The sequence below is a fragment of the Elgaria multicarinata genome, chromosome 6 (assembly GCF_023053635.1).
Source record: "Elgaria multicarinata webbii isolate HBS135686 ecotype San Diego chromosome 6, rElgMul1.1.pri, whole genome shotgun sequence".
Classification (NCBI taxonomy): domain Eukaryota; kingdom Metazoa; phylum Chordata; class Lepidosauria; order Squamata; family Anguidae; genus Elgaria; species Elgaria multicarinata.
The window spans coordinates 7,786,676-7,803,746 of NC_086176.1; the positions used below are offsets into that span (position 1 = coordinate 7,786,676).

The 17,071-nt window shown below is 40.6% G+C and overlaps 1 protein-coding gene across 2 annotated transcripts in view; it reads right to left on the reverse strand.

Annotated features, from left to right (window-relative positions):
* Nucleotides 1-17,071, reverse strand: part of MAN1A2 (mannosidase alpha class 1A member 2) — a 64,950-nt gene that overhangs the window by 29,972 nt on the left and 17,907 nt on the right. For both annotated transcript variants that reach the window (XM_063128924.1, XM_063128925.1), the window contains exons 2-3: nucleotides 13,182-13,437; nucleotides 5,328-5,424 (exon numbers count right to left, since the gene is read on the reverse strand). In XM_063128924.1, the coding sequence (XP_062984994.1) occupies nucleotides 5,328-5,424; nucleotides 13,182-13,437 (353 nt within the window). The remainder of the gene's footprint in view (nucleotides 1-5,327; nucleotides 5,425-13,181; nucleotides 13,438-17,071) is intronic.

Sequence of the window (17,071 nt, forward strand, 5' to 3'; positions counted from 1 at the left end):
ATTTGATCAGGGACTTGCTATACAAAAGTGGGATCATCTACCTTATGTCAATGGGCATAGTCACCATAGGAAGCTACTGGGCAGGAAGCACAGAGAAAAAAAAGCAACAATATATCAAAAGCCAAAGAGAAGATTTTGGTGAGATAATCATTGATACCAATATCTACTTCACGTGTACTTGTGCTCTCATGGCTTCCTTCACACTTCTTGCTCTCTACTGGTTCTATGATTATCTGGTACACGCAATGATCGGCATTTTCTGTCTATATGCATCTTTCAGCCTATACTGTTGTTTGACTCCACTTATGAGCAAGTTCCCATTTGGAAAACATGTAATCCATTTTCCACTTTTTCACACAGGTCTAGAGGTCAGAGCATTGCTTCTGGCAGTGCTGTGTATGTTTGTCAATGCAATCTGGGTTATCTTCAGAAACGAGGATGAGTGGAGCTGGGTTTTGCAAGACATTTTAGGAATCTCTATTGGCATTTACATTCTGAGAACAGTTCATATGCCCACCTTAAAGAACTGTAGCTTATTTCTGTTCACGCATTTGTTTTATGATGTACTCTGTTTGTTCGTCACTCCTTTCCTAACCAAAACAGGAAGAAGTGTCACAGACGTGACAGCTTTCAGGTCATCTGACTCTGATGAGATCCCCTTTCTGTTGAAAGTACCAGTCGTACCCTCAGCATCAATTCTGGATGACAGTTCTTTTACTGCTGTAGGGCTTGGGGATATTGTCCTTCCTGGTTTTCTGGTAGCCTACTGCCACAGATTTGATGTACAAGTCAACTCTTCAGGGATCTATTTTCTAGCATCTACTCTGGCTTATAGTTATGGCCTCTTGGTGACTTTTCTTGCAGCAACATTTTTGCAAGCAAGTCAGTCAACACTCCTATACTTGGTGCCCTGTATACTCATCACTACTCTGGCTGTTGCTGCTTCTCGTAAAGAGGTGATAATTTTTTGGAGAGGTATGAGCTTTGCAGATGGCCCGTCTCAAACTTCTTCGCAAAAAGTCATCAAGCACCCAAATATGCTGAAAGATTCAGAAGGACAACTTGGTCAACAAAGAAGGGGAAAACAAATCGCGAATATCACATTCCACAAGGAGGAGCTTAATATCGACAGTATATTCACAGAAGAGTTATCAGACCTGAAGACAAATACTGAGATGATTAAGTGCATGTCAAGTCATGAAGAGCCAACCAATCAACATGAGGACTACAAAATGGAAGAGACCTGAGAAGCAAAGTAACTACATTCTATGAGGAACAGAAGAAAAACTGCCTCACAGAATATACTACGCAACAATCCAGGCATTTCAGGTTGATCAAATACAAGTCCTTTAAACCTGAGTTGGGAAATAAAGCTACATTGACCCTGTTATTGTGGAAATCAATAATTTAGAATATACTGCTCATCATCCACTCATCCATATAAGCCACTTCCTGACCATTTCTCTCTTTCGCTAACATAACCAAGAAACAGAACCCAAGATAAGACTACGCAATCCAGCGGAGAGCTACACAGATAATCACAGTCTTGATGCTTAATGTCTGGGGTTACCAACATGCTTAGGATACATTAAATGCGCTCAAATGACCAGTTTATATTCTGTCATATATGTGAATGTCTGATATTCATCCCTATGAGGAAAAGTCCAGTCTTAACATTTGGGTATACTGTTGAAAAGTCTGCCATCGATCCCTGATGCTGGATTGCCTAACTCTCACTGAGAGGGATCCCGCAAAGAGATGCAATGTATATCTATTGGCAATCAATTATATAACAATTCTGAAAGGTGTTTGGAACCATTATGTATGTGTTATAAGCTGCTGAGGTGTCTAACTCCTGACTGAGTAGAACATAAAAATCTCCTGCCAAAATTACCTCCACTTCTACCCAGTTATTAAGTTTTGAGATCAAACTTCTATAAACTCTACTAATTCTATATTTGGTTTGTATACACATCCTAAAGTTAATTTAAACCCTTCTAAAATTTAAGGAAAAGTTAATGATCCTCAGGGTCCTTCAATACTGTGCTTATAGAAAAAGGTCATTGCTTCCTGAGCAATCAGTACTCCTTTCATTTCAATAGAATCAGTTCTGTGGTAACAACTCCTTAATTATTGTCCCCAGAAACACCTGTGTGGGATTAAGAGAATGTATATTGTATATTGGCAATTGTGCTGTGGTTTGCCACAAAGCATGATCCTGTCACCAATGCTTTTGGTGTGGTCATTGGGTATGGTCATTAGAAGATATGGGCTGAGGTTTCATCAGTCCTCAGATGACACCCACCTCTACTTCTCTGTTACATCTGAGTCAGATGTGGCCATACATGGCCTGGACTGATGCCTGGATGCAGTGATGGTGGGCTGGATGAGGGTCAACCAACTGAAACTGAATACTGTTCAGATGGAAGATCTGCGGTTAGCCAATTTATATTTAATGGTTAATGGTAAAGGGATAATGATGTATTATTGAGAAAAAGAATTCCTGATTCCTGGATGGATGGACATATCCATACACCAATATCTCTATATAATACAGCTTATAAAATTATGACAGCAATAAGAGTGGGTTTAAGATGGTAAGGGAACTAGGGAATTACTCAGTTTGGTTTGAGGGGGGCTTAGAGAAATGTATACTCTATTAGTACAAAAGAATGTAGATTTGCACCTCCATTTTTTCAATATATGGCAATCAGGAGTAATTCAGGAAGTAACAAGTGGCTAGAAATTATACTGTCTTTCACAAACTATTGATCCTGGGGGACCAGAAAAGATTACTGTCTAAAGCATATAACATAATAAATATTTTATAAACTTTAGATAATAATCCTGGACCTCAGTAATTAAATAACTGAGAGAAGGAGAATTTAATACATCTATCTCAGAGGAGTAATGGAACTATGTGAATAAAGTCTCTTAAAAAAATATTGGATGCAGACTCCATTTTTTTTTAATAAAATTATTTACATCTGGTATTACACACCTGATCAGATATCTAGGACCTTTCTAGCAGTAACAAATATGCATTGGAGGTATGGGAAAAAGGACTTTTGCCCATATATGGTGGCATTGTAATTTGACTAAGGACGATTGGAAAGAGATTACAGGCAGCATCAGAGAAATTATAAAATATGAGTTGCAATTAACTCCAACAACCATACTCTTGGGAGACATTAAAGATCGGATCCCTAGATACTTTGGCATGACAGTGAGATATATGCTAAAAACTGCAAGGATTTAGCTAGCAAAGCTTGGCAATCCTTGTATACCATCTACTGCACAGTAGAAGATTATACAGATTCTTATGTTGATGTATAAGCTGTTATGGGATAGAAAGATGAACTCCATATTCCCCCACAACAAAAATTAGACTCTTTTAATTAATTACTGGAACAGGAAGAGGCCTGGGGATCTAGCACCTTGTTATATTGTACATGTGTTAAACTTATGTACACACACATATGGGTGACTGTTTATGGAACTTCCTTTTCCAAGCCTAACTGCCAGTTGGGGAGGGACGCTTTTCATGAGGGAGACAAAGGACTATCAATACCAGCTCTGGCCTTGCCCACTTCTGGTTTGACCCTATCTACCACCAACTCTGTCCCAGTCTTCTCCAGTATGGGTTCCCTCTCCCAAGATTTCTCCCAAGAGAAGGTGGCCCTCAACAGAAAAAAGGCTCTCCACCCTTGTCCTAGAATACATCTTGGACTTGTCTACAACCTAGCCTCCATACACTTTCCCTTGGTCTTTCCACCACAATCCTCTTCTGCCGATTGGGAAAACAATGAAACTGGGGTCAGAGATAGGTCAAACAACATTTTGTTCTTATATTGTAAACATTTAACTCTGACAAAGTTTATCTCAAAGGTACAGAGCACAACTAAAACCAGTTCACTATTCAAGCTTATGCTCTACTCATAAATGCTAAAGATTTAATTATTTTATTTATTTATTTATTTATTACATTTTTATACCGCCCAATAGCCGAAGCTCTCTGGGCGGTTCACATTTTCCTTTAAAGAGTGCCAATCTGTCCAAAGGCCAACCCTATGCATGCTTACTCATAGATGGAAAGCACACCTCCTCCTTTCTCCTATGCACTTGTTTGTCACCTCACAAAGATTCAGACATCAGCCATAGTGTATCTGTCTGCTCCCAGCCTCATGACCCTTTCTGCATCCCCTATATAGCAACCCTGTTCCCTTCATGACTAACATATGCCATTCTTCCGAACACATATATGGAAAGTATAGGTGGGAAGGAGAGGATGGAGCGCACTTCTGAGGAGCCCCGACAATAATGATTACTCAGTCAAAAGCTTATAGCTTAAGACAGACGTAAACTGCAGAGAGTTCTGGTGGTTTTGCCTATCCTATGCTTTGTCAAGATGCACTCACCAACTCAGGCGATGACTGACTTAAAAACTGAAGAATAACCCAGGGGAAAGATAACTGCACTTATCTAGATTGTCTCTGTTCTTCTAGTTATGCATTACAGTGCAAATGTGGGAGATTTAGAAGCTCCCACATGGATCAACTGTAACTTTCTTTCTTTTTGTTATTCTTCAGGCATTTTGGGGGATAAATACTGCACAAAAAGAAGGACTCACTTAAAGGGCCAGCACTCCTAACCTTCCAGAGCTTTCTAGAAGGTCCCACCTGTCCCCCTGTGATCTATGCAAGTCCATTCCCATATACAAAACTGTACAGAAACCACAAAGAAAATCATATAACAAATCCCATTAAACTGCTTGTTAACAAGCCTTTAAATGCATGGATAGCTCTCTATAACTCATTGTACTCTTTTAGGCTGTGTGTTCTGATGATACTCTGTGATGTAGCTTAGGTTGCAGGGTTCTGCTATGGATCAAATATTAAGCAGGGGCCAGGTTATGTCAGACTTCTCCGAAAGCAAGACAGAAAGCAATCAGCACCACGAAAAGCTCCAAGTGGTGCTGGGGCTGGAAACTAGCCTGTTTTAGCAATCTCAGGCTGCAACCATGTGGGTTATGCTAGTACCCTCATGGCCTGAGTCCTCAGAGTCAAGCCATGAGGATACTATGCAGAGAAACTGACTAATGGAGTCTTTCTGGTGAACTAGATCTTGGGAAGGTGGAAGCTTTGTGATGCTTTTCGATGGCTGAATCATCTCTCTGAGCCATTAACTCTGGAGTCTCCTTCGGAGGACCTGGGGTTGGGATCCTCTGAGAATGAGAGTTTGAGGTCTTGGTCCATGACACTCACTTTATTAAATACCAATGATACAATGGCATAAACAGCAGATGTTTATGTGGAATGTATACCTACCAAATATGTTGGTGGAATGTCCTTTTCTGGCAATGGGTTTCAGTTCATTATGTCCCCATCCATACTGCCGGTAATTATCCCAAGCATGTTTCATCATCTAAGAATTGAAAGCAAATAAAATTTTGGATCAGTTTGGATTAGCATTGTTATGCATCTTCCGCCAAGGTTTTAACCAAAAATATTTGCTTCAGTCATTCCTTTAATGTACATATTTTCTCTCCCCACATATGAACAAGGAAGTACAACTTTTCTTTCCAATGAAAGTTATCATGAAAGCCTGAAAGTATTTCAAACACAAGAGAATGGCAGATTTATTACATTTACTGGGCTACTTCCATTGGATCACAACAAATAGTCTAATGAAGAAAAAATGTTTTTAAACTCAGCTTTGTAAATGCGTTTTGTAACCCTGTAGGGCAGAGCTTTCCAAACTGTGTGTCGTGACACGTTAGTGTGTCAGCTGCAGTGTGTAGGTGTGTCACGCGAACATACCGAGAAAACTCTGAGTCTATGTGAAATAAGCAAGACCAACTTGCATGCATTTTTACGCAGCAAAGGTGCCGATCAGTATGGTGCACTAGTATATTCCCCTTCCGTCGTATCTGTGTATGCACACCACGGTCGAGGGATCATACAGGTACTGCGCATGCGCAGTATGCATAATTGGGTGGAAACAGCTGATTCCGCGTCACTTCCGGTGACGCGGCTGCACCTGAAGTGACACATTCCAGAAATTCCATGGGTCCAGTTTTTTGATAGAACACCGTCTCAACTGCCGCCCGAGCGCAGCTCAACAAAATTGGTTCAGTGTGAAAAGTCTTGGAAATGTATGTTATTATCTTGCAAATCATATATTTTAAAAATATATAAACGAAAGGTTTTCATGAGATATATTGTGTCCCCATACATTTCATTATTACAATTTATGTATGTGTCCGTATCTCTTATAAGGGGTTAGTTTAACCTCCGGTTCGCTAGTAAAACTGAATTACTGTGTCGCGAAATGATGCATGTCTAAAAAGTTTGGAAAGCTCTGCTGCAGGGTAATATCGACACCTAATAAAGCTCATAGTGAAATTAAGAAAAGTAAATATGATAATAGACAAAATATTGTTCTCACTCACACACACACACACACCCTCTATGCTCTTTTCTTACAAGAATATTAAAAAAGCAGATTCTGGAGTAAGTAACTACAGGTATGGTAAGTAATGGATCTGTCGAAACAACATTCTGTGGGTCAACAAGGATAGAATCTATATAAATAAAAATGAAAAAGACCATTCGTTACTGTCGTTATATCTCCGAAAGTTCTTCACCGATTGCTTTGAAATTTTGACACAGCGTTGCGTTCGAATACGCGAGCGTTGTTATGTAACTATGTTCTATATGGGGTCAAAGGTTTGTCTTAAAATCGAAGAAATAGGCCTCCTCAAAACCAGTCCTGCTGATCATTGTGACATCACCAACCAGTAGGCCAATCCGCTGCCTCTGCCTCCTCTCCTATTTGCATGTACTCTCGCAATTGGCTGAGTGAATATAGATGTCACACCTGTGACAGTTACACGTTCTGAAGAAAGGTAACTGCCAGGAGTTTCCAGTAACCTCCTCACCGTAAAAACATGCTTTTATATCTCCGAAAGTTCTTCACCGATTGCTTTGAAATTTTGACACAGCGTTGCGTTCGAATACGCGAGCGTTGTTATGTAACTATGTTCTCTATGGGGTCAAAAGTTTGTCTTAAAATCGAAGAAATAGGCCTCCTCAAAACCAGTCCTGCTGATCATTGTGACATCGCCAACCAGTAGACCAATCCGCTGCCTCTTCCTCCTCTCCTATTTGCATGTACTCTCGCAATTGGCTGAGTGAATATAGATGTCACACCTGTGACAGTTACACGTTCTGAAGAAAGGTAACTGCCAGGAGTTTCCAGTAACCTCCTCACTGTAAAAACATGCTTTTATATCTCCGAAAGTTCTTCACCGATTGCTTTGAAATTTTGACACAGCGTTGCGTTCGAATACGCGAGCGTTGTTATGTAACTATGTTCTCTATGGGGTCAAAAGTTTGTCTTAAAATCGAAGAAATAGGCCTCCTCAAAACCAGTCCTGCTGATCATTGTGACATCACCAACCAGTAGGCCAATCCACTGCCTCTGCCTCCTCTCCTATTTGCATGTTCTCTCCTATTTGCTCTTATAGGTCATTGTGACATCGCCAACCAGTAGACCAATCCACTGCCTCTGCCTTCTCTCCTATTTGCATGTTCTCTCCTATTTGCTCTTATAGGTCATTGTGACATCGCCAACCAGTAGACCAATCCACTGCCTCTGCCTTCTCTCCTATTTGCATGTTCTCTCCTATTTGCTCTTATAAGTCATTGTGACATCGCCAACCAGTAGGCCAATCCACTGCCTCTGCCTTCTCTCCTATTTGCATGTTCTCTCCTATTTGCTCTTATAAGTCATTGTGATATCGCCAACCAGTAGGCCAATCCACTGCCTCTGCCTCCTCTCCTATTTGCATATTCTCTCACAATTGGCTGAGTGAATATAGATGTCACACCTGTGACAGTTACACGTTCTGAAGAAAGGTAACTGCCAGGAGTTTCCACTAACCTCCTCACCGTAAAAACATCCTTTTTTAAAAACCAAACAATCTGCTTTACTTCATCCAAATAATGCCTCGCAGAAGATCATACTTAGGTTGTCGTACTCGCAGAGCGGAAGCACTGTGACGAGAAATTGCAAATCAGACTGAGGAAGAACAGGCATCAGCAAACGAGAAAAAAAGAAAAAGAATGCCTCAAATACGTGCCAAGGAACCAGCCAAGCAACGTTCAGCCAGACTTGAGGATGCACGGTTGCGAGCACAGCAATCGCATTCTACAGCTTCAGATCTGCTTCGTTCTCAACAGAATGAACGCGACAGGCTGAGAGTGGCTGAAAGACGTCAACGAGAAACAGCACATCAGCGTCAAACACAACTCCATGGTAAACAATCACACGATTACAATCGCCTTGCATTCCGGTACAACCCAGCTGATGATTATAGTTTGAGGTGGCATGTTCTCATCGGCACTATGACTGAAGTGTGTCCTTATTGCAAGGCTCTTAAATTTAATGGAGAAACAAAAGGAATGTGTTGCGCTGCTGGAAAAATTAAACTGCCTCAACTTGGAGAACCACCAGAGCCATTACAAACTTTGCTTGCCGGATATACCGCAGAATCAAAGCATTTCCTATCTAACATCAGGAAATACAACTCATGCTTCCAAATGACGTCGTTCGGCACAGAAATCATCACAGCTCCATTTATGCCAACTTTCAAAGTCAAAGGACAAATTTATCATAAAGCCGGCTCCTTCCTTCCGTTTCAAGATAGTCAACATAAATTCCTACAAATGTATTTCATTGGTGATGGCAATGATGAATTGAATGCACGCTGCGGAATTTATACCGGCATAAAAAGGTCCATCGTTTCAAAACTGCAACAGCTACTTCACGAAAAAAACAATTTAGTACATTTGTTCAAAACAGCAATTGACATGATGCCATCTGATACACACAAGATTGTTATTCATGCTGACAAAATGCCTGCTGGAGAACATGTGCGAAGATTCAATGCTCCAACTATAGACGAAGTGGCAATTGTTATAGTCGGAGATCAATCTTGACAGGACCTTTCAAAGGTGAAGATGTCCTCGTTCCTCGCATTCCTATGATTCCAACAGATATGCCATTTCAATTTAAGAGATTGCAATTCCCCATTTGATTGGCGTTTGCAATCACCATCAACGAAGCTCAGGGCCAATCTTTAGAATTGTGAGGTTTAGATCTAGACACAGATTGCTTCTCACATGGACAATTATATGTTGTGTGTTCTAGAGTCGGCAAACCAGACAATCTCTATATCTACACAGACAATGGAACAACTAAAAATATTGTATATCCACAAGCATTGTGAAATTAAACATATTAGAAACATCCGCTTTGTCTTTTTTTTTTTTTCAATTTAACCAGACTGAGCCACAGCAACGCGTGGCAGGGTACAGCTAGTTAGCTATAAAAACTGTACAAATTACATTGATTTTTATTAGCTTTAGAAGGAAAAACCTTAAAACATAATATGGCAATCATCATGATTGAAAAATACCTGCAACATGGAGTTGAAGACTGACACAAAAGATTTTTTTCAGTGTTGCCAGGGTATATTTGACCCTACTTGTCAACAGAGTATTAAATTCTTCAGATTCTCTCCCAAATCCTGCACTTGGTTGCATGCAGAAGCCTTGCACTCCAATGATTTGTATGCAACCATATTGGGGTTTTAAATATTTGAAAACTTTTTTTAAATAAAATCACCCTTTTTCATCTGAAACAAGTCACAAAGAGCACAAAATTCCCTCTTCTTTTTCTGGGTAAACATGGAGATGCCTAATCATAGCTGTGCTAAAAACCCTGGGTTTCTCCACTGTTTTCTATGGGCAGCTCTCATTTCTGTCCCAGGAGAGAAACAGATTCAGGATAAAAAAGCAAGGAAGTTCCATCTGCAGACAATGTGGTGAATTATTCTAGAATACCTTATCTCTCAACTACTAACATCATCCCATAAGTCCCGAAAATTCACAGGTGCTTATGCAGCTGGGGTTTTGGGGGGTGGGGGTGGTAAATTGTAGTTCAATGCTTCAATGTACCCCCACAAGTCAACTCAAGTACATACAAACTACCTTATTGTTTCACTTATTCTCTCTTTCCTAATAATAATTATGTTAGATGAATCTAATCCTTGCTCCATTTTATATCATACTGGTAGATCTGTGAGTAGTCTGAACTAGATCAGCAAACATTTTTAACTCTGATTGTTAACAATTGCAAAATTACTTCCACTCCCCCAATAAATTTTTGAAATGGAAAGCTGGGGCGGTTAACAGGAGTGGATTTGTTTATGGAAGTACAGCTCTGGTACTCGAAAATAAATTTCTGGGCTCAAAATTCTTTAATTCCAAGTGTATGACTACTATACCTGGCTCTAGTTGGTGGATCTCAGAATTCTACTAAAAAAGACAAAGTAGATCCAGAGCCTGAAGCCTGCTTACCCCTCATATATGAGGTGCTGTTTAAGGTCAGTTCCCTTCCCTTCCAGTAAAAGACCAGGGCCTAATCTACGCCAAGCAGGATATTGCACTATGAAAGGGGTATCTGAAAGGCAGGAGCCACACTTTATAGCGGTATTGAAGTGCACTGACAACTGTTGGGGCCCACTGACACATACCATATACCACTTTCATAGTGCTATATCCTGCTTGGTGCGGCTCCTGCCTTTTATATACCACTTTCATAGTGCAATGTCCTGCTTGGTGTAGATTAGGCCCTAGTATAATTTAGAGACAGTGACAATACAGGTAGAGGAATTGTTTGTTGTTGTTGTTTATTCATTCAGTCGCTTCTGACTCTTCGTGACTTCATGGACCAGCCCACGCCAGAGCTTTCTGTCGGCCGTTGCCACCCCTAGCTCCCCAAGGTCGAGTCCGTCACCTCCAGAATATCATCCCTCCATCTTGCCCTTGGTCAGCCCCTCTTCCTTTTGCCTTCCACTTTCCCTAGCATCAGCATCTTCTCCAGGGTGCCCTGTCTAGGAAGCAAGCTCTTTTTAGTAGCCAATATCCTAACCCAGAAATCTTGATATATCATTAACTGCCTCTTTAGATAACCCCTCATGATTATACTGTGCCAATTTTTAAAAATATTGCATAATCCATACCCCTCTATCCTAACTCCTTTGTCTCTCCAAGAACTAGAACACCTAAGAAAAACATTTTCTTATCAATACATTCTATATTAATTCTGATTAATTCATAGCTGTTTAGATTGATCTTATATCCTGGGATTACTATTAGCAGATTACTATATATCCCATTAATGAATGCGAAACTACACAAACCAGAGCAAAGACAACAGGCTCCTGCCCTAGGGAGCTTTACAATCTAAAATTTCATAATGGGGGAGACAACAGTGGAAAACTAGTTAGGGTTAGATAAAAGAGCAGAAAGATATGGTAGGAGAAAGCAATGGAGAACTTGAAAAGCAAAGTCAGGAAGCTAAAGCTGACTGAGATGGGAAACTAGGGAAGGCATTTGAGGAGGGGTCTTGCGTGGCCTGAAGGACAAGAAAGGTGAATGGTTTTGACCGAAGAGTTCTGGACAAAGGAACGGGAACAAAGTGTGTCGAGGGAAGGCCAGAGGGTAGAAGATTGCCAGAGCTGGAACCCAATATTTTAGCTGAAAGGATGGCGACGAATAGGGACAGGAAGGGGGGATTTTGCAGAGTTGCCTAGGGGAAAGTAACAGGCCTTGAGAAAGATGGACTATGAAAAGCACAGGAGAAGTATATAAAAATCCATCCAATGCAACAACTGCAGAACTACAGCGTGTTCATCAGAGACATCCTCCACAGATCCCACCAAGTTCAAATATCACCCTAACGGCATACAGGTGATAAAAAAAACATTCTACATTAAAACCTTTTAACAATGATCACACTTGTTGGTTGCATACACCCCTATCAGATTTTAAAGGCTGGAACAGCAATAAATGCAAGTCGCTTATTGCGTTAAAAGGAAGCAATTATCCCCTCCATTCCTCACAGAGACCACATGACAGGCAGGCAGCACTCTTTACGCCAGATGGCGACTCAGAGAAATTTTCCTCAGTTACAATTCTTAAACTAAATATAGATAAGGCGATAATGTCTGCACTTATGTAGAAGGAAACCCATCAACTGTACAAACATATTCATTCTATACTAATTTAATTGTCATAAATTAAATGACCAAAGAAACTTGGTCATTGTAGTTTAGTGACAGTTTGAGATCTCCTTGCTCTCTCTCAGAACGCCACTTCCTAGGGATCCCTGGGGAGAATTATAGTTTACCCAACTTTTCAAAGTGGCTTATAGCAATGGCAGTCTATCGCAGCAATTCAAAATAAGCATTGAAACATGGGATGTGTGTCAGGCAGAGAAGGAGAGAGGTATAGTGAGGAAGAATGTACTAAACCAATTTGCATCTGTTCTGTTGATATGCTATACTATTTAATTAAAACTACCCTATTTCTTCGATTCTAAGACGCACTTTTCCCCCCATATAAACATCTTAGAATCGCGGGTGTGTTTATTATTTCTTAGAATCAAAGCTTTTTTTCTGTTGGTGGTACTGAAATTAGGGTGCGTCTTACAATCGATGGCGTCTTAGAATCGAAGAAATACGGTAAACAGCTACGAAAGAGAAAAAACTTCCAGATAATACTAATCTATTCTGCTAATACAAGCCTGACAAGCCCAGCCTTTTCCACCTACTGTTAAGATACAGGCAACGCATCTGATAGGGGGTCCCTTGCAACTGCAATCAGACCAGTCTGGGCCTGCCAGATGCCTTCCCTTGCGGTGGCCTCTGCAGATGCAAGCCCACTGCACAGAGACCATGAAAAAGAGGTGATGACACTTACTTCTGGCAACTTGGAATTTGCCTCTATCTTATCACTGCATTGTGTCATCTCAGCAGTTAAGAGTTCAGCTTCTCACAGATCTTTACCAGCACTACGAAATTGGCATGTTTCTTATTGCTTACCCTTAATTTTACAAGAAACGAAAGCAAGAAAAAACACAAAATTGCTCACCTTATAGCGAAGAATAGAGTCCACATGGAAGGGAACGTCTAAAGGTGGGACATGACAAATCAGCAGGGGACAGAAATGAGCATAGCTGCCATTAACTGTATGGTTTCTGAGAGTTTTACAGAAATAATCCTCACACGTGGAAACATACCTAGGTAACAATCAGATAACACAACCCATTACCTCTTTAATTTTGTCTCTTTTTTCCCGGATGTCTGGATCCACCGGATCTCCATTGTTTATCCCTACAAGATTTGGCACCGGAACTGGTGGCAGAGGCTTGCTGCTTTTGTTTTTCAAACCCTTTACAATCTTGTTCTTCTCAGTCTGAATTTCTGCTTGGATCTCATCCCGTGACTTCTTCAATTTCTCTTTTGCTTCCTCTAGAGCTTTTTCATGGTCTGCGCGAATTTTGTTTCTCAAGAGTTCCTCTTCTTCCCTAAAGAAACAAAGAGTAGTCAGATGGTTAATTAGAGTTCTATTTTAAAAAAATATATGTTGGGGATCACATTAGCATGGGCTGACTTTAGCTTGCTATTATACTGCAGGAGTCTATACTTCTTATTCCAACTGTAACCAAAGATGATTAGCCACTATCTACAAATGATACATCTATTGATGTTTGTGGACCTAAGTTACTCAAAAAATGTAAGAAATCATTGGCACTGGAATACTGTAAAAATTCTGGTGATAAATAAACGGACCTTTCCATTTACTCAAGAATTTCACTTAATTATTCAACACGTAATGACTTGCAGGTTGGTCTGTAGTAATATATCCATCCATATTAACAGAAGTGGATGGACTAGAGCTGGGTTGAACCTGTTGGTCCAAATTTTTTCAACCATTTGTGGGGGTGGAGCAGAAATTCCCACCCACACCCACCCTGATTTGAAGAAGTGAACACTGGCAGGCTGCTTTGTGCCAGTGGGTCAGCTTTTTTAAAATAAAATAAAATAAAATAAAAGGGTCTCTGTGCCTCACATGTTATTGGAAATTAAGGTAAGATATCTCTTTAAAAAGTCATTGAAATTGTGTGTGCGTCCCAGATAAATGGAAATCCCCCATTTACACTGGGCCTGGGGCTGGCAGAGCTATAGAACTTTCTATACTAGTGAACCTGTTGCAACACATCCCACAACAATTCTGAGTGAACAGTTGACCACTTATCAAGTGATAACTTAAAACAATGTGCGTGTAACTACTTTATAAGCTGCCAAGGTTCTCATGAGTTTCTGAGGTATAAAGAAAAAGTAGTCCCCTCATACAGTTATAAGGAAACAATGGGTAAACACTAAGGCAGCGGTTCCCAAACTTTTTCAGGTAACTGCTGCCCCCTTGGTTCCACAGACTCATGCCCAGCGCCCCCTACCCTACATTATAAAAATAATTATTCAGAATAGCAGTTTTCAAGAACCCACTAAGGAAGATAACAATAAAATTCAAAACAGTAACAATTAATTGAATATTTATTCAAAATCCAATTACATTTTTTTAGTTTATTCAATTAAACATAATTGATGAACTTGATCCAGTGATATCATCTTTTCAAAGTCTGATAGACATTTATCAAGAATATTAGGTATCACATTTAGTAACTAGGGTAGATAGAGTACCTCACTATTCTGTAAATTCTTAATGTGATGGATGGGCTTGTTGAAGTGATACCAGTTTCCCAATGTCTGGTTTAAAGTCACTTAAAATCACCAAGTTTAGTAATCTGGAGTCGATTTCTTTGCTTGGAGAGAAGTAGGCAGATCACACTAAAACCACATTCCACCAAATATGATGTTGGAAATGCAACCAGGAGCTTCTGAACCACTCTCAATAGTGCAGGATACTGGGGCACACCAAGCAGGGTACGTCTCTTCATTGGCATTTTGGTGCTTTTGAAACATTTCAATTCACCATTAAAAGGACTCTTAAACAGTATTAATACATGTGTGGATTCTTCCCCTATATGGCTTGGGACCAAACTACCTTCTCCCTGGGTTTGAAGACCTTCTGGAGAGGCGCTTCATGGAAAAGACCACCTTGAGCGCCCCCCTGCCACCCCCTTGTCTCTTAACGCCCCCCTATACAATTCCACCGCCCCCAAGGGGGCAATAATGCCCACTTTGGGAACTATTGCACTAAGGCTCAGTTCAGATATCACAGCAAACTATAGTTAAGCAAGTGTGATCATGACTTGTGATCAGTAATCTAAAATCAGAAATCATGGTTTAAAGTAAGTTTACAAATCATGGGCCACAGCTAGACCTAAGGTTTATCCTGGGATCATCCAAGGTTCGCCCCTGCCTGAGCACAGGATCGCCTGTGTGTCACCTAGATGAACAGGTTTGACCCCTGGATGATCCGGGGATAAACCTTAGGTCTAGCTATGGCCATGGTTTGTCCTAACTATGGTTTGTTAAATTCAGAATCACACCAAACCATAGTTACAGCTATAGCTCTACCTCTAGAGGCTGTGCACCAGAAGAGAGAGACTTGAGAAGACAGAAAATGAAAGCAGCCAAGTAGATCTAACCATATTTGGGGTTCTAAACTATGGTTAATGCAAACTATGCAATATCGAATACCTAAACTTTATTTATTTTTGAATATTTCTAATGGTACTATTCAGCTCAAAGGCTCTGAAGAGCAGCTAAGAAATAAAAGCATAACAAAAGAATACAATTCACACACTATTAAGAAACCACTCAGCCAAAAATAAAAACAAAGTTTAAAAGCTAAAAGGCCGGTACATATGCTCTTCATCTGGAGTTGAAAAGACACCAGAACTTGTGCCAGGCAAGCCTCCCTGAGGAAATCAGAACACTTCACCTTCACTAGGGTACTATGAGTGATGTGAGTTTTCTGGAAAGTTTTGAATCAGAACATTTGCTGATGCAAAACATGTCAATTAGGTTACTTTGCATAGGGTCATTTGCATAGGAAATGTTCACAGTGCATCAAAAAAAATTCTGATGCCCTAAGGCAAGGGCAACTTGTGGCCCTCCAGATGTTTTTGCCTACAGCTCCCACCGTCCCTCACCATTGCCTATGCTGGCTAGAGCTAATGGGAGCCATAGGCCAAAATATCTGGAGGGCCACAAGCTGCCCACCCCTGCCCCACAGAGTTCTAAATTAGCATTTTTATTTTATTTTTATTTAGTAAACAAACAAACAAATAAATAATGACAATAGAATGTACCTTCTTTTAAATTGATGAAATTTAAGGGGAGAAGATTCTGAAAAATGTTGACAAAGTAATTAACCCTATCTAGACGGGGATAACCTGGCTTCAGTTGTCCATGCTCTGGTAACCTCCAAGTTAGATTACTACAATGCACTCTATGTAGGGCTGCCTTTGAAGACGGTTCGGAAGCTGCAACTCGTGCAAAATGCAGCGGCCAGATTGATTTCGGGAATCAGAAGGTTCAACCATATAACACCTGCTCTGGTCCACTTGCACTGGCTGCCTGTATGTTTCCGAGCCCAATTCAAGGTGCTGGTTTTGACCTATAAAGCCTTACACGGCTTGGGGCCACAATACCTGACAGAACGCCTCTCCCGACGTGAAAATACCCGGTCACTACGTTCAACATCTAAGGTCCTCCTCCGGGTGCCTACTCCGAGAGAGGCTCGGAGTGTGGCAACGAGGGACAGGGCCTTTTCGGTGGTGGCCCCCAGACTGTGGGACGAGGCTCACCTGGCGCCATCGCTGCTATCTTTCCAGCGCCAGGTTAAGATTTTCCTCTTCGCCCAGGCATATGGCAGCACATCTTAATCACCCACGTTTAGTTTTTTAATGGTTTTTAATGCTTTATGTGTGTATGTTCTGTGTTTTAGAATTTTAAATTTTGTATACTTGTTTTTATCTTAATTTTAGAATTTCTGTAAACCGCCCAGAGAGCCCTGGCTATGGGGGCAGTATATAAGTGCAATAAATAAATAAATAATTTTAGCAATCCAAAGAAATGCGCAAAATGTCCATTCCCCTAGACTTTCAATGCTACTGTTGTTGCTACTACTGCTCTTTGAAAGCAGTAGTTTGTTTGCCATTTGTCCACAATAGTGTCAAGGAAGAACAG